At 35.9% G+C, this 18,056-nt stretch overlaps 1 protein-coding gene across 2 annotated transcripts in view; it reads right to left on the minus strand.

Annotated features, from left to right (window-relative positions):
* The window catches only part of tns3.2 (tensin 3, tandem duplicate 2), a 66,070-nt gene extending 48,891 nt beyond the window's left edge, over positions 1 to 17,179 (minus strand). Inside the window, exons 1-10 of one of the 2 annotated variants that reach the window (XM_055185834.2) lie at positions 16,992 to 17,179; positions 13,868 to 14,046; positions 13,295 to 13,345; positions 12,547 to 12,669; positions 11,845 to 11,909; positions 9,429 to 9,512; positions 3,325 to 3,434; positions 1,205 to 1,265; positions 1,027 to 1,102; positions 801 to 930 (exon numbers count right to left, since the gene is read on the minus strand). In XM_055185834.2, coding sequence (XP_055041809.2) covers positions 801 to 930; positions 1,027 to 1,102; positions 1,205 to 1,265; positions 3,325 to 3,434; positions 9,429 to 9,512; positions 11,845 to 11,909; positions 12,547 to 12,669; positions 13,295 to 13,345; positions 13,868 to 14,032 — 865 coding nt within the window. In that variant the 5' untranslated portion in view covers positions 14,033 to 14,046; positions 16,992 to 17,179. The remainder of the gene's footprint in view (positions 1 to 800; positions 931 to 1,026; positions 1,103 to 1,204; positions 1,266 to 3,324; positions 3,435 to 9,428; positions 9,513 to 11,844; positions 11,910 to 12,546; positions 12,670 to 13,294; positions 13,346 to 13,867; positions 14,047 to 16,991) is intronic. The other variant, XM_055185833.2, reaches the window with a different exon arrangement.
* Positions 17,180 to 18,056: the final 877 nt, after the last annotated feature.

Here is an 18,056-nt window from a genome sequence, read left to right on the forward strand (position 1 = left end):
CTGAAATAAATGATTCATTCAATTTGCTAAATTTTTTTTAAAGGTAAGTGGTCACAATCAATTTATTTAAGCTACATTTAAACAAAAAAATAGGAAAGCAAAACAAAACTTTTGTTTAAATGAAACTTAAATAAATTGATTGCAACCACTTACCTTAAAAAATTGGAGTAACTTGAATGAATATTTTGTTAATTGTATTATTAATGCTATTATAGCAACATTACACACTAACTAGGGTTTAAAAAATGGGATCAGAAAGAGCGTGGCCTTTAAGGTAAATACACAGAAAAATAAGTAAACGTTTGTCCAAGCAGCTATTTTTTCCTTATAATTTCCATCAAAATTTGCTATTTATTCAACAAGAGCAACAGGCAGAGTTACTCAACATTGTGCAACACAATTCGAATACCATATGCCAACTTAACACTGCTTGACTTTCGTAAAAAGGAGTGAAGAGTTTTTTTGCCGCTTTGAACTCAAAGCAACCTCTGTGAATGTTGGATACAGCGCGGGACCGCGGGTGCGAGCTAGGGCATGTGATGATGACGTGACAAGTCCGTGACTGATGAACGTCATGTATAGACTATCTTATCTCATTGAATTTGAAATCACTCTGCATTTATATGCATTGCTCCATTAAAACCCCAACATGCCGTGAACACAATAAAAAAGAAATTAAAAAAGTGCAGGGACTAATTAATTTTTATAAAAAGTGGGTGGGACATGTCCCCCACATCCCACGTGTAATCTACGCCCCTGTGACTGTCAAATACTTTTTGGGTAAAATTAGTAAATTTTACCTTTGTTCGCATAATCAAGTTCTTGTTTCTGAAAGGAAAGTTTGTGTCCAGACACAGTGCCCATATGAATCTGCACTTGAAACACTATCTCATGAGTCTGCAATGAAACAGCATTCTGATAACATGCAATCTGCAAGAGAAATAAAAAATGTATGAATGCAAACACATATGCAGGTATGAAAATGGTTAATACTGTGCGTGTGTACGTGAGAGTAAGACATCTTACCATAATATCACCCTTAAGCATCTGTGGGGGTTCCACAAGAAAACAAACTCCATTCGTCTCACCTATGACAACCTGACTAAGAGTCATACACAAAACACACAGCATTTTTTTAAATACCACCAAAATGTCATTACAGGATTTTTCATATTGTATTTAAATATGTTTCACAGTGTCTTACTGTACTTCTGATGTGTATACTGTCTGCATGCCTTCGTACACTCTGATAAACAGTTGGTACTCTAAAAACAAACAAACCAGGAAGAAATTTCAAATGGTCAGTTTCTTAAAAGGCTTGAAAGAAAATTGTGCACTAAGGAGCCCATTAGTTGACCTGATACTGCAAAAGATTCTTTTCATTGAAATTTAATCGCTAAGTTTCAGGTTTCGTGCCTTGTGAAAGTTTTTTTTTTTTTACATATTTCAGTATTTCACACAAAAGGCTTAAGGAGAAATACTTGTTGACAGTTGACATACAATAAGAGTTTAGGGCTAAAGTCAAGGCCATTAGCTAAAATAATTTGGTCTTAGATTTGGAAGATTAGATTTGGATGAATTGCTCTAGACAAGCTTTTGTATTAAGATCTCTGTTTTCGATTGCAGACTTTTATATGGTGGCAAGTCCAAACAAAGTTGAGATCTTTTCTGAAATTCTAGAGGAGACAAATGTGACGTTATCAAGTCAGGAGAATTAGACAGAAGTTCTCATTTGTTCTTCGATACCGCCAAGGAGGAATAATTCAGGAATGAAAGGGGTGTTTAAAGCCATTTCATGCATTCTGACCTATTAAACCTTGTGGGTTGTTGAGGCCAATTTTTTTTGTCTTAATTTGGCCACAACTTTCTCTGTGTTTCAGCAAATGGAATGATTTTTGGTAACAATCTTATATTGACACATATTTTGAGAAAATGCCTTTTCAAAAACTCAACAATATACTGTGGGCAAATTTACTACCCTTTCGGGTTGTTCGTGTACAAAGAAAGCCTAATTTTTCCCTAATTTTTTTCATAAATCTGTTAATCAACCTCAGTACTGATCAAAACTACCAAATGTTTACAAAAATTCCATTTTAACTCTTTAATTGCCACGTCCATATGTGGTGTCACAGATTTGATGAAAAAAAACACACAATTTGACCAATTTTCAATATAAAAAGTGATTGTGGACTGGATTTTTTTTACCTTTTTAACAGTCTTGGGCATGCCAAGGGTAGTGAATTGGAACAACCCACAAGGGTTAACACTGTTTAGGGGTTAGATTCCTCATGCTAAACATAGGCAAAGTGTCAAAAATGTATTTAGACGTATGAACAGAGTTGGGGGTAACGCATTACAATTAACATGCATTATGTAATAATATTACTTTTCTGAAGTAACGAGTAAAGTAACACATTACTTTTTAAATGTACACATTGATATTTGAGTTACATGTTTAAAAAAGTAATGCAAGTTACTTTTTTAGTTTAATTAATTCGATTAAAAAAAATGATGTACTGAATTAAACTAAACGTAGTCACAATATGCACTCTATGCGTACACGGTTTGAGAACAGTTTGGGTCAGAGACTGAGATGGCAGGCTAGAGCTTGACATGTTTGTGATGAAATATGCAATTTCTGAATGCAGAACTTTTCAGTCATTAAAAACACCTGCAAGGCCTGAAAGAGATCAAGCCTCAGCCAAGAAAAAGTAACGCAACAGTAACTAAAAAGTAATGCAAGCATCACTTTCCATGAAAAGTAACTAAGTAACCCAATTAGTAACTTTTTTGGGAGTAACTTAATATTGTAATGCATTACTTTTAAAAGTAACTTCCCCAACACTGCGTATGAAAGAGTATTTCTGTGCCGAATGCACTTCGCCAGGGTTTGTACACGTTTCAGGAAAGTGTACTACAATAAAGATTCATACGTAACAATCTTGCTTTATTTCTTTCATGGGCAATTTCAGTGCAGGAAGTACAGTGGAAGTCCTTATATGGGCACTTCACCCATAATAGTGTACGCACACACCAACCAAGAGCTGACACGAAATCAACATCTCAAAAGAAGTGTGTGGTTATATGATTATATCCAGGCAATCAAAAGGGGCGGAAAATGCATCGTTCTGCGTCTTTCATGACGTAAAAATATGAAAATTTGACTAAAAGTGAAATTATCGGAATCTGTAGATATTATTCAAAGTAATTGGATATCGGTATCAGCACAGAAATTGTGTTTCAGAGCATCCCTAGGGTGATAAAACAACTAACGTAACTTGGTGTGTAAAAACTGCCCAGATGATGTATGCATGTTTTTCTCACCTGTAGGGTGGAGGTCAGGAATGGGTTGGAGATCAATGTGGTGGATGAAGAGAGGGGAAGGATTCATATGAATCTGATGGGTGAGCAGTTTGCCAAACACCTGTACATACCTGAAACATCCACAAACACCTCTGTTACTCTCACGGAGCCCAATGTATACCAGTCAACAATAAATCAAGTCTCATAACACAGGCACAACTTCAAACAAACTCAACAGATGTGCAAAAAGCAGACAGGTTTTATTTGGAAATGATCAGCAAAAAAATTACAAAGTTATACAAGCCAAAATATGTTATTGACTAAGAGCAAAAATGTCATACTTCTTGAAGTTTCTACTCGATTTATGGTGATTTGGGGTGTGGCTCAATATCAAATGGGGTACATAGTGTCTTTATACCGTTGCCAACAACAGCTACGTTGTGTGATTTCAGAACAGAGTAAAATAAGTATGTCTAAAATATATGAGTTGATCCAGGTGGGCCACTGCCATGAAGATTTTATTTTAATTTTCAAGTAAACCTGAACATATGGTGCATTAAAGTCCTTCTGGGAAGTTCATATTTATGAGTTGGGTACGTTCAAGTCAATGTAGTTGGAGTTAGATGGAGCGTACACTGTCTTTTTGAAAATAATATAGGATTAATTATTATTTATTATTATATTATATTAATTTTTAAAGTAAAATTGCATTTATTGCTGTTTCTCACTGACATCCATCCAATTTGGAAAACTCATTATGACAAATCAAAAGTTGGTTCAACTTCAAAATGTAAGTAACCTGGTTGCCTTAAAATTATTATTTTAACTTTTTTGAAGACTAATATGTTGAATTAACTCAAAATTTGAAGGCAACCCCATAACTTACTTTTTAAAGTTAAACCAACAAATATTTTTTTAAATGAAGGGGCTCAAAGAGTTTCCCACTCATATTTACAAGTGTACTGTGTACTTTAGATAAAACCAACAGATGCCGCATTGGCCTTTGTTGTGATACTGTACGGTAACGAATCCACCATATTGAGAAGGACAAAATTGCCCTATAAACACATGCAAGTGAACAGGAGCCTGCGGTTTTTCAAGATAAAAACGCACAAAAACATTTATATTTCTCAATACTTTTTGATCTACATTGAGTACAAAAACACTCTATGCCATTGAAATACTGTTACATTTTTTGTTCATTGTTGTGTTTTTATTCAGAAAAACTTTAGCTTCCCATCTACGTGCAGGGATGTGCACAGACATTTTAAGGGGCAGGGGCTCAAGTGAAATAAAGGGCACCTTTCATAATTATGTATTTTTTTTCTTTTTTTTTAAACAAAAAGTATATATATTAACACAATTCTGAGTTCCTTTTTAACATTTTTTTTAAAAAGTTAATTAATTTTATCTTCCTCAAACTCACGCAATTGTTTAATTTTCAAAAGATGTCTACGAAATAATCAGTTCACACACACACCATGGTCTCCTTAGTAGTCTAGGTTTATAGAGCAGCTAAGGAAGCCATTACACAATGTGCATGTTTTGAAAACATTAAATTACATATTAATTACAAATTTGTTAAAATGCTAATAACAGAGTTGTAACTGCTGAGTTAGCGCTACATGCCAATAAATGCTATATGCTAGCGTTTAGCTGATTAGTTGTTAGTTGTTACTCAAAATGTATTTTTGTCTGATAAGGGCTCAAAATATAAGGTCTGTTTACTAATATGAGCTTTTGGCATGAGCCTCAGAGCAGAGCAATCAGAGCAGAGCTCAACATTATTATTCATGACCCTTTCAAATAGGGCAAAAATAGACCATTTAATTAAAATGACAAATTCTAGGGTTGTAAATAGACATGTAAAAACGTTTCTGGATAATTTTTGCACTTAATAAAGCAACATACCTTCTATGTAATTGTCAAAGAACAATTGAACATATTATGACAACACCTCCTATGGCACCTTTAATCTTAGGTTTCATATTTATTAGGGTTACACATGTCAGAAACAACAAATATAGATTTTTTTGTGTGATGTCAGTGAAAATTCAGACTGGGCAAGTAAAATACTGAACCATCAGATTTCTTCCCAATCTACTCCAGCACTCCAGTATAACACATTATACTTATTTAACAGCCATTACAAAAAACGCAAACAAAAAAAGCTTACTACTGCAGTTAGCAATTATTTTATTGTTTGTGCTTCATTATTTTATGAGCAGTCTGTTTAAACTACATACACTACACACTGTTACAAGTTTGCAACTCTTCAGGTTAATATAGGATTGCCATGGAAAACAATGTCCCTGAATCGTTATGTGTAACAACGTGTCCCATATTTTGTGCATAAAACTGTTAATATAAGAATGCTTTCTTCCTCGCACACTTACCGGTAGCTGCCTGCAAATTATGGACATCGCGTCTCGTTCAAGCTCAGCTTTGGCGCTTGAAGCGCGAATGATGCAGCACGAGTGTAGACAAGCCAATCATAAAGCGAAATAAGTTAGAGAGGCGGGACTAAGGAAAGGTAAAGCCAATCATATTAGCGATGTGAATTTTGGAGGCGGGACTCATCTGTTAACCGTTTGTGTGCCACAAATAGCGCTATTTTTCTTTATATAAGAGTTTAAATCTCATTTAAATGATTCCTGAATAAATTCATGTTAAATTAAATAAGCAACAAGTAAAAAACACAAGAAACAGAAAGACATCAGTTGTTATATGAATAAAGATCATATTTTTTTTCAAAAAGCACCCCCGAAAAAAAGGGCACTTTCTCTCTAGTAATAAAAAGGGCAGGTGCTCAAGCCCCCTTTGATGTCTATGTGTGCACGTGCCTGTCTACGTGTGTGTGTTTTAGGGCAGTCTTGACATTGCTGTACAATTCAGGGATCCATATGGTGTCTATGTAGGCCTACGGTATACAGTCTGTGAACATAACAATCATTTAATATAGCTGCAAGCAGCGATGGCGGGCCCTCGCACGTTATTTTACCGCTACACGGTGCCTTCGAGAAAACGATGCACGGTGGGCAAGTGCATCAAGTGGGTAAATATCAGTGGACTATTTCATGTTGCTACTGACCCATTTAGGTACAGTAGGTAAAAGAAACCCCATATTTTAGACAAACGGGGGCGCTAGTCAGCCACCAAATAGACACGCCTTTATCTGACGTTTTTGTCAACACTTAACAGACGAAAACTTTGATGTGTGTGCCAAATTTAAAGTTCAACTAAGCACGCCAAGAGCCTTAAACATGCCTGAAATTAAAGTAAAGTTTGACACATTGCCATGGGAACAGCGTTCGAGATGTCAAAAATCCCTTCGCAATTTATCATCTACAATGTCTCGGCATCATCTTGACCACTTCTCGTGTCAATCGCATGAAAATCCTAGAAGGAGTATTTAAAAGTTAACTGTATGGAACTGAAAGGCTTAAATATGCCTTTTAAATGAAAGTAAAGTTTGACGCGTTGCCATGGGAACAGCGTTTGAGATATCAAAAATCCCTTCGCAATTTATCATCTACAATGTCTCGGCATCATGGTGACCACTTTTGGTGTCAATCGCATGAAAATCCTAGGAGGAGTATTTAAAAGAACATTGCATGGAACTTTCAAAAAAATCCAGCTTTGTGGCGCCTGCTGGTGGCGCTATACCCGGGAGTCACAATAGGCACATCGATGCGATCGGAATCTTCAGACGAACAAACACCCCGCGTGTCATTACAATAAGACATTTTTTGCCTTAGATATTAGACACTTCCTGTTTCTCTGATTTCGCCACAACTTTGTCGGCTCGCCATGGCAGAACCATTCGAGATATCAAAAATCCCTTCGCAATTTAGCAAGTCCAATGTCTCGACATCATGTTCACCACTTTTGGTGTCAATCGCATGCATCCTCTAGGAGGAGTATTCAAAAGTTCAACGCATGCATTTTTTAAACAATCCAAAATAGCTGACTTCCTGTTGGGCGGAGCTTAAATGTTAGAGGGCGAAAGTTGTTCGGGTCGATGAGATCTATATGCATACCAACTCTCGTACATGTGCGTACATATTTGCACGATCTGTGCATCAATGTTTTTTTTTGCATTACAGGGGGCGCTACAGAGCCCCCATGCCACGCCCGTGTTCCAGCCTTTGCCCGTTCGCAATGACGGACGACTCTGACGTCTGTGCCAAATTTCAAGAGTTTTCGAGTATGTTAAGGCACCCAAAATGCCCAAAAGTGTTAAAAAAAAAAAAAAAAAAAAAAAAAAAAAAAAAAAAACAATAAATTCGAGCAAAACCAATAGGGCTTCGCACCTTTCGGTGCAGGCCATTCTGGCCTGCTCCTCGGTGCTCGGGCCCTAATAAACTGCTGACAACTCTAAACTATTTCTTAAAGTACAGAAAGAAAAGCAAATGATGCACTTAACAAAAGGAAGAAGCATAAAATCCCTTCCTCAAACTGCATGAGCGATGGGTGGTGGAGGTTATGATAGTGTAAAAATGAAGATTTTTCACAGAAGAAGGAAGTGAGAATAATGTAAGAATGGCCAGAATGCAAGGGGGGATTTCCTTTCTTATGTGGCCATGAACCACCATCCTGAGGGAAACCTTCACGCGTTTCCAACTGTTACAATTGACCACTTATAGTATGACAACATGCACCACTATTGGGGAAACATTTTTGTCCGTGTCATTATAATATGTGCGAATTGTGACAGCTTGGACCTGGTTTACATGTTTTATTTGTATCTTATACAATAAAAATTTACAATTTTACAACAATACCGTATAGAACGTTATAAGAATGTGCTATATAAATAAATAAATGAGTACAGGAACCACGTTAACAGCGAAATAGAAACTAATGCATAAAAGCTGTCACTGTGGTGGTATCTTTTCAAAAAGTACAACTTTGTACCTAAAGGGTACATACTAGTACCTTAAAGGTACATATTAATACCTCAATCGATACCTTAAAAGGTACATACAGTACAGGGGCGGAGCGAGGGGGTGGCTACTGGGGCTCAACCCCCGAATGTTTTGTCAAAAGCCCTGAATCTTTTCAGATCTGTAAAAATGAATTCATCCAGGGCGCTAGGTGGCGCATTCAGCTTTAAACTCTCCGTTCACACACTCCAGTGAAAACATATAAGAGATTGAAGTTGAAGGCAAGTTAATATGCTGAATCTCCCCACAGCAAACCATTTTTTTAAAGCGTTTATCATTACAGTGCCTTTGTTATTACTGTAAAAGTGTATATTTATAGTTATGTGATGTAAATACTGTTAAACAGCATCAACTGATATATTATCTGCATGGCTAACGGCTAATGTTAGCTCTCTGATGGCTGCCTCTTCTGCTGCACACTGTCCTTGGTAACGTTATATTTAAAGTACATTTAATCGCAACGAAGTTACACTTTGAAAAAAACTTGCTTTTTGCACACATCCCTTTTTATAGACGGATATAGAATTTATTTATTGAAAGACGTCAGAAGTAAAAAGGTAAGACAGTATATAGTTACTGCTTAGGCAGCTTATGTTTTGTCCATATGCATTTTACTGAAATTCGCAATGATTTCACCTCAGTAATACATTGATAGACAGTTATAAAATGTGAATCTTCAATCTCTTACATTAAAATATGCTTATGTGTGATAATTGTCAGTGCAAATAGGGAGAGAGGAAGATGGAGAGAGATCAGATCACAGCTAGAGAGAAAACGCTGCAATAAGCAGGTAAGAAATTGTTCTGTCAGTGAAGTCAAAATTGTTATTCTTTCTTATGTAGCTTTATAATTACTGGATTACCCTACAGCAAACATATTTTGCCTATTTTTGGATAAGAGAAGTTAAAGTATCGCTGTCAAAATTTGTTATGTTACAGTTTCAAAATGATAATACAGGAACACTTCAATTAAAAAATAGTTTGTAAAGCTGCCGTAAATAGAGAAAAAAATATCATCAGGGGACCATGCTTTGGAACCCGTAGATTTGGGATAAGCCCCCAATTTCTGCATTGTCTGGCTCCGCCCCTGATACAGTACCTAAATGGTAGATATTAGGACCTTTTGAAATCCCAGTGACAGCTTTGTATCTTTCTTTCTGACAGTGTAAATAAGTCTTACCTTTTTTGAGATGGTGTCATGAGGTTATCCATTTTATCCCTGCAGAACCTCTTCATGGCATAGAGATCCAATGCCTGTTCCTCACTAAGAGTCAGAATGAAGGAGAACTTGTAACATATATCACAAATGTTTGCACACACCTATTAAACCCTTTTTTATTTTTTTTTAGGAAAAAACAGCCAGTAGTTATAGTCCTGTACTGAATGTGTATCACATATTAATTTTCAATAATGACGTGTACATAACCCTCTGGATTACTTAAAGGATTAGTCCATTTTTTAAAAAAAAAATCCAGATAATTTACTTACCACCATGTCATCCAAAATGTTGATGTCTTTCTTTGTTCAGTCGAGAAGAAATTATGTTTTTGAGAAAAACATTCAAGGATTTTTCTCATTTTAATGGACTATAATGGACCCCACCCCAACACTTAACGCAACAGTTTTTTTAAATGTTTTTAAAAGTTTAGTTTAGAGTTTTAAAAGACTCTAAACGATCCCAAACAAGGCATAAGGGTTTTGTCTAGCGGGACGATTGTCGTTTTTGACAAGAAGATTAGAAAATGTTCACTTTTAAATAGGACTATAACGATTTATCTTGCAAATGCGTGTTTTCTCAATGAATGAATTTGAATGAACATCCAAAAGCCAGGGGGCGATCTCATGCAGAAACTCCAATTGTGCAACAGAAGAAGTAGCATTACGAACCCTATTCCAGGAAATGTCTACAGGAATATGTATATCGCCTTTCTTCAGATTGTTTCAGGTATTTTCATGATAATATAGAATATTTTTAATGATTTTGTTTAATGAGTGTTGCGTTTTTAAATGCACATTATTAACGACTCAGACTCATATTGATTTTAGATTAATAACGGACTTCTTACTAACCAAAACGCTAGGGTGGCCATTCGTGCCAGTTCCGCCGGACACGTCCTGAACATGTTTTCGGGTTCGTTCTCCGGAAGTCGCGTTGCTCGACCGCATACGTCATCACATTTCAGTTAAAATACATTAGAAAATTAAGATGTATTTATTTTAAGACATACAATCAGTGTAGTTTCATTCTTACCTTGAAATGTAACGGTTGCTTTTCTGAAATTAAACCAGAAATATTAAACCTTGATGACGTATGCGGTCGACCAACGCGACTTCCGGAGAACGAACCCGAAAACATGTTCGGGACGTGTCCGGCGGAACTGGCACGAATGGCCACCCTACAAAACGCCATAGTACACGCACAAGCTGCGCATGAAACACAGAATCGCGATGCAGATTCGATTAAATGGGACACACGATATATAGTTACAGCCCTACTTTTAAACCACAACTTCTCAGTCTATCTCCGGTCCCGTGACGCGCCAGCGCGACCCCACACAATATGCCATCACGTCAAGAGGTCACGGATGATGTATGCGAAACTACGCCCCAGTTTTTACAAGTGTGGAGAAAGAGGACCGTTCCATCATTGTTGTATGTTGAATGATACTAATTAATGTCTTTGTGTCAGTTTATTGTTTAAAATGGTCCCCAAATGTGCGTTTCATATATGTAACATGTGACCTTTCTACGTCACTACGCAATTACGTGAGGTCGCGCTGGCGCTTCACAGAACCGGAGATAGATGAGAAGTTGTGGTTTAAAAGTGCATATTGTTTATTTTTCTTGTAAAAATGACAATCGTTACACTAGATAAGACCCTTATGCCTCGTTTGAGATCGTTTAGAGTCCTTTGAAACGGCAATTTTAAACTGCATTAAAACTGTTAAGTGTTGGGGTCCATTAAAGTCCATTAAAATGAGAAAAATCCTGGAATGTTTTCCTTAAAAAACATAATTTCTTCTCGACTGAACAAAGAAAGACATCAACATTTTGGATGACATGGTGGTGAGTAAATCATCTAGATTTTTTTTTTAAAGAAAATTGACTAATCCTTTAATCTCTGGTTACTTTGAAAAATTCTGCTGTCAAATATTTACATATCCTGTAACTCATTGGTCATAGGTTTGATCCCATGAGATCACACAATACTGATAAAATCTATAGGCGAGCTATTACAGTAATGCACTGTAAATCGTTTTGGATTAAAGCATCTGCCAAATGCATAAATGTAAATGCAAATATATAAAGTGCCATACTTATGCCAATACTCCAAATTAACTCTATTTACTAAGAATTCGTTAAAAAATGTTAACAATACAAAACCCGCATTATCAAGTGACAGATGTTACAACTGACAAAAACAAAGTAAGAACCAGTTTAGATCTCAAAAGGCCCTATATATCAGCATGTCACAATCAAATGCCTATAAATCTATATCCATCGTAAATGTCTTATTAAAGCTTATGTGAGAAAGCGCTTTTCTTTTTAACAATATTTTGACATGTGCACAAAGGACATGAATTGCTGAGTTTTACCTGCTGAAGAGATTTGATAGTTGAATGTAAGAGGATATTACCACACCCACTCTGTCTTTGTTACCCTGTTACAGACAGGAAGAAATGAAAAAAATATCATTCCTTTAGGATGGAATCAAAATCCCAAAGATTTTCCAAAGACAACTATTTTTTACGCTTTCTAAAGAAACTCGCTGCTTCACTAACGTAACTGACTTGGCAATGATCTATTTTTAATGATTTCTCATGTCTCTGTGATATTCTAGTATCTACAAATGACTTAAGGGCCCCAAAGGGTCTGTACACTACACCAAATTTAAAAGGCCCATTTCCATTTTTCTATTATACTGTAGTGCCTAAATATGACTGACACCTCTGGGGCCGACAGGGTAACTATGTACACTGTAATCTCAGGCCAAATAGGGACCTAAGACGTACCGAGGGACCAGATATCTTTTGACTTGGTGCTGTTTTTGTCCCCTTATTTGTTTGCTGGTTGAATATTGTAAGTATATTGCTTAGAGAAGTATTAGCATGCCTGTTCATAACAAGTAAAACAATCTGAGGTATGGAACAGGGAAATGTAATATGATTAGGTCAAAACGATAATCTTTAGTAACAGCTATGGTGAGAGTGACTATCAAGCACCACTGGACTATACAGTAGCTCACGTAAAGTAATGCAATAATAAAGGAAAGCAGTTAACAAGTCTGAATGTCTTACTTTACAATGTAGCAGTAGCATGTGTTCAGGGTTTGTGCTTAACCAGGTATTCATGCTTTTACACACTGAACACAGCAGATGAAGTGAAGGAGCATACTGCTCAGGCAAGCCAATGTCCACCACCTACAGTCAATGATATGAGACAACTTTTACTGTGGGTTCACACCAGACGCGAGTTCAACGATTTGCGCAAGTAGATTACATACAAAGTCAATGCAAAGACGTGATCAGACGCGGCCTCGCGTTGGGCGATGCAAATGACGCGATATTGCAGCGAAAACACGTCTTCGCCAAAGTTGAAAATATTCAACTTGAGCAAAAAAATTTGCATGACACGAAGTTAAATCCCGCGAGTAATCTAGAGCGAGTAACCCAATGACCCGCATTTGGTGTGTACGTTGCATTACTGTTTGTTCACACCAGACGCGAGTTCAACGATTTGCGCGAGTAGATAACATACAAAGTCAATGCAAATACGCAGTCAGACGCGACCTTGCGTGGGGTGATGCAAATTACGCGATATGGGGGACGTGTTTGGCGCAAAAACACACGCTATTCGCCTCAAACGCGTCCTCGCCCAAGTTGAAAATATTAAACTCGAGCGAAAAATTTGCAAGTATTTTACGAAGTTAAATACTGCAAGCAATCTAGAGCTAGTAACGCAATGCCCCGCGTTTGGTGTGTACGTATACATGCATGTACAGTACATAGCATCACATAGTCTGTAACAACGACATGGTATATTTACCCTTGGATTTATCCTGTTGAGAACATCTGTGGGTTCAGATAAGTTGATAATCTGCAGGTGAAAAAATAAAGGCTTTGATTAATCGGAAAAAAAACTTACACTTAAAAAAAATGTAGACATACAGTGGGTAGAATGGGGCTAGTTGTCACAATTTTTATTCAAGTGAATATTTCATTGTTTTTTTATGTTTGTATAAGCATATATAGTGAAGTATTTGCATTAGCACTGCAAAGGTCATGGGTTCGATTCCCATGGAACACACATACTAATAAATGTATTTGATTTCACGGTAAGTCACTTTGGATATAAGCTTCTGTCATAAATGTAAAAAAAAATGTACAAAAAATTTCACAGTTCATTGAACACCAGTTGACCTTCTGGAACAACATGTCCCAAAAATGTACAAAACTACAGCTAGAGAAAACATGTTATTAGACGATAGAATAAAATGCTTTTAGTTACTGAAAAACAACACCTGTTCTATGCACAAAAGTCAATCAATAGACAGAGATAAACATTTCTGTGACTAATGTTTTTTGTTTTGGATGGTTGTTGTTTTACTTGGCTACTCACCATGTATTGATCAGAATGTTTGGACTGCAGCATCTGCGTGATACTGTGTAGATTTTGTTGATAGGTTTGCTCTGAGCAGGACTGGTGAAAGGTTACAGCGATTATACGCTCTGTAATGTAGTTCAGGTCAAATTCAGATTCCTCCGCCATCATAATACTGTTCATTCATGTAAGAAGATCTACAGTAGAGAGGGAGAGAGAGAGGTAACAGTCTGCAGTCTGCTAGAGCACACAGAGCCAGAGTTATCCACTTTCAAAGACAGTATTTACAACATAAAAAAAAAATTAGTCATCATATGAAAAACAACATAAATAACAAACAGCAGCTTTTTATGTAACTTCAAAGGGTTTTCTGTAAAATGATATAAAGGTATTGCATTTATTCCACTGTATGTGGTTAAGGGGACACTTCAAATATTTTGAAATTGAATACAAAAAGGGTATTATTCCTCCCTTAAGTTAGAATAGAATGACTTTGGCAAAGATTATGATAGAGAAAAAAATCATTTTTCCTCTATAAGCTGATAATTGCTGGAATCAAACAACTATCTGCAGGTTTGTTACCACTCAGGGCCAGAGTTATACACTTTTAAATACAGACTTTAGAAAAAAACCATCAAAAAGCACCTATTTATTTTTGTGTTTATTGAGTACTGACAACACATACAACCATGTTTAGCACTTTCAACAGTGTTTTATGTAATTTCAAAGGGTTTCCTGTAAAATGATACCAAACTTTGTATGCACACCTCTGCATGTGGGTATGGGAAGCTTTTGAAATTGGGTAATCGGAAATCCCCAAAATAGCCTCAGAGTGTAAAAACCTTAAGGAAATGATTGACTCATTTTTCCAAAGGAAACTTAAAGGCTGGGTATCTGATTTGATCCAGAAACATTTAAGTCATGCTGGTTAAAATTCTCCTCACATCCTGATAGTTACCTGATAGATACTTCAAATGGTAACACCAAAAAAGTTTTTTTCAACTTAAAATTTCACTGTAGTTTCACTTTGAAAAGTGAAAAATTTAAGTCAAAGGAAAACACAACCATTTTTCAACCGTTGTTCTTTCCTCAACTTAGACAAATAGATACATACCTTTTTTTAATGCGTGCACTTAATTGTTTTACAGCGCGATGTGAATGTGTTAGCATTAAGCTTAGCCCCATTCATTCCTTAAGATCCAAACAGGGATGAATTCACTTCGACTTCGGTGAACAGTACCATCATCCCTCCTGACTACTCCCCCCTCGCTCAAACTTCCATCAATATTACTGCGCCAGAGGATTTTTGTGCTTTTCTGCCATACAATATAGTTCTATTTTTTTATCCACATTTTATTTTGTGCCACCATACTTACTCATGTAACTCCTCATGTAACAGTCTTTAAATAGAGAAAACATGGACGTGTTTGGTGGCTTCTAAATTCATCCCTGTTTGGATCATAAGGAATGAATGGGGCTAGGCTAAACGCTAACACATTCATGATGCGCTGTACAAGGATTAAGTGCATGCATTGAATAAAGATAGGTGTGTATTAAGTTGTCTAAATTGAGGTAAGAAAAACTGCTGTGTTTTCCTTTAAATAATCTGTTTCCAATTGAAGTATTTTTTTAAGTTGATCCACCTTTTCACTTTTTATAGTATATGAGATTTAAAATGAAATTTAAAAATGTTATATATATATATTGGTATATATTGGTTTGATTTTTTTTTTTTTTTTTTGGTACAAAAAGAACGTTAGACCTTCTTACTTCCATTCTGTCATTTAAGCAAAATTGGGACAGTTCCAAATTGAGTCATTCTGAATTGAATTTATTAATACACAAAAATAATGCAGCATGGAGTTTAAACAACTTAATTGTTAAAGTCAAGGCAACCTACTTATAAGTTTTGACTTGTTATAAGTTGACATAACTTAACTTAAGTACATGTAAAATAAAGATATTGCTAAAGTGAGAATAACTTATAATTTAAAATAATTAAAATGAATAAATTATTTTAATAAACATTGAAAAAATACAATCGTTCTCACTAGTGTGATTTGATTTGGAGGCCAATTTATAACACAATTGCTTGTTTATGAACATAAACATGTTTTTTAAACAGAAAACAAACTTCCCAAAAAAGCCTGGGTTATTTTAACCCAGCGTTGGGTCAGAAAGAGACAAACCCAGTCGTGGGGTTAAATTAACCCAACATGTTGGTTTTGACTCTTTTTGACCCAGCGTCAGGTTGAAAATAACCCAGCATTTTTCAGAGCGCATGCAGTCTGACTACACTTCTTTGGTCAGGGACTACTCATATGGGATTTCTCTCTATTTTACACATTCCAAAACACATCCTCTTTTTTTTGAGTCAGTACCTCAATTTGTCAGTATGATTCATGATTTGGATGCATTTCGAATTCACATATCGCGCAAACACATATCACGCAACTTCCAATACATGAACACATGACATCCCATGAGTACTAGCTAACATTTGTCTGACCCTGATCAAGTGACTGTAGAGGCTAGTACAGATCTATTGAACTGAAGATTAGCCAATCAGATAGTCTCTTTTGTTAGTTGACCCGATACAAAGTAGACACACCTATCGGCAACACACAAAAAAAGAAATAAAGAAAGGGGACTGTTTTCGATTCTCTCTTCTATTTATTTCTATGTCTACAGTATATGACTCGTTTTCCCCAGACACCTGCTACTGAATGTACCAATTTTGCACTTAAATGAAAGATTTTTATGCAATGTAAGATTAAAAAAATAATAATACACTGTTTAAAGGTGTGGCTGTGCGCATTTGATCTTCCCCTTGTGTTCTCTTTAAAAAAAATCAGATCAGATTTCCTAAAGTTCATTCACATACTAACTTCATCTTATGCAACACCTACTCCATGTGGCCTGTAAACAGCTGTGTCTACCTCAGGTATCAGCAGTGTACGTGTATTTGGTCACTTATCTGTGTGCTTAACCCCTTCAAATCTACTGGAGCTAAACTTTCCGACTGTTGTATACAAATCAGACATTATGACAAAACACAGATGTTTACCTGACCGTGTAGATGTAGCAAACATACTAATACACTTAACTGTAAATACAGTAAAACACAGGTTTAAGGACTTACCTTTAAGTAGAATGACAAAACCAAACGTCTGGCTGATATCTTCACACAATAGTCCACTCATCACAATGAAAGAAAGACAGAATATGGCAAAAGAAAAAAGACAGAAGTTTTGTCTGGACTGCAACTAAGGTCACATGTACTTTGGCCGCTGCGGTGTACTGTATGTGCGCATGTTCGTCTGGCGTGACAGCACTCGCTGTGTGGTAAGCATGAGTAAAGTTACATTGCCAAGGGAACACACCTCCCTCTTACAAAGCAAAAAGCACTGAGTCACACAACAGACGTATGATTAGTTATACTTTTTGATGTTTTAAAGGTTAGGCCTGATATTATTAAAAAGGTCTTATTAAATATGCTTGAAAATGTATTGTGTGCTAATTAATTCATAAACGTCACAAATGTTTCTATGCAGGTGTTGACTGTAACTGGGTCATAATGGTTAAATATTAGCAGTGCTTTAAGATTATGCCTGCCAGTCACAAACTGAAAAACAACTCTTGAAGACGCGCAGTTACTTGGAAAGCGTTATTTTTGTCTGTTTTGTTTGGATTTAATAGTAACATTTAAAACTTTACAGTGTTTGGTCATCAAATATACTATTTATTGAATTGCAAAATTTGACAATAGAAATTGAACGATATCTTTAAAAAGTATTTTTAATAAATTGTAAGAGGTTACTATTTGCGGCATAAAGATAAAAAGAGTGCATTACGTATGTACGCAGAGGTCATGATCAACATTAAGGTCTATTTAAGGTCAAACATCATAGATTTTGTAAGGTCTTTACTGACGCCCGCTATAGTGAAGCCGCATAGATTTGTATCTGCTGCCCCCTACAGGAAAATCAGTCATAGACAACTTACAAACCTAAAATCTAACATAATTCATAATATTCAATGACAAATTCATATCAAAATAATAACATTATAACTAATATCCTGTACTTTACAATTATAACTTTGTTAACACTTTACAATAAGGTTGTATTTGTCAACATCAGTAAAAAATTAGTAATATCAAAAAATCAATAACATTATTTATCTTAGTGCATGGTCCATTAACTAA

The sequence above is a fragment of the Misgurnus anguillicaudatus genome, chromosome 18, assembly GCF_027580225.2.
Source record: "Misgurnus anguillicaudatus chromosome 18, ASM2758022v2, whole genome shotgun sequence".
NCBI classification, from domain to species: Eukaryota; Metazoa; Chordata; class Actinopteri; order Cypriniformes; family Cobitidae; genus Misgurnus; species Misgurnus anguillicaudatus.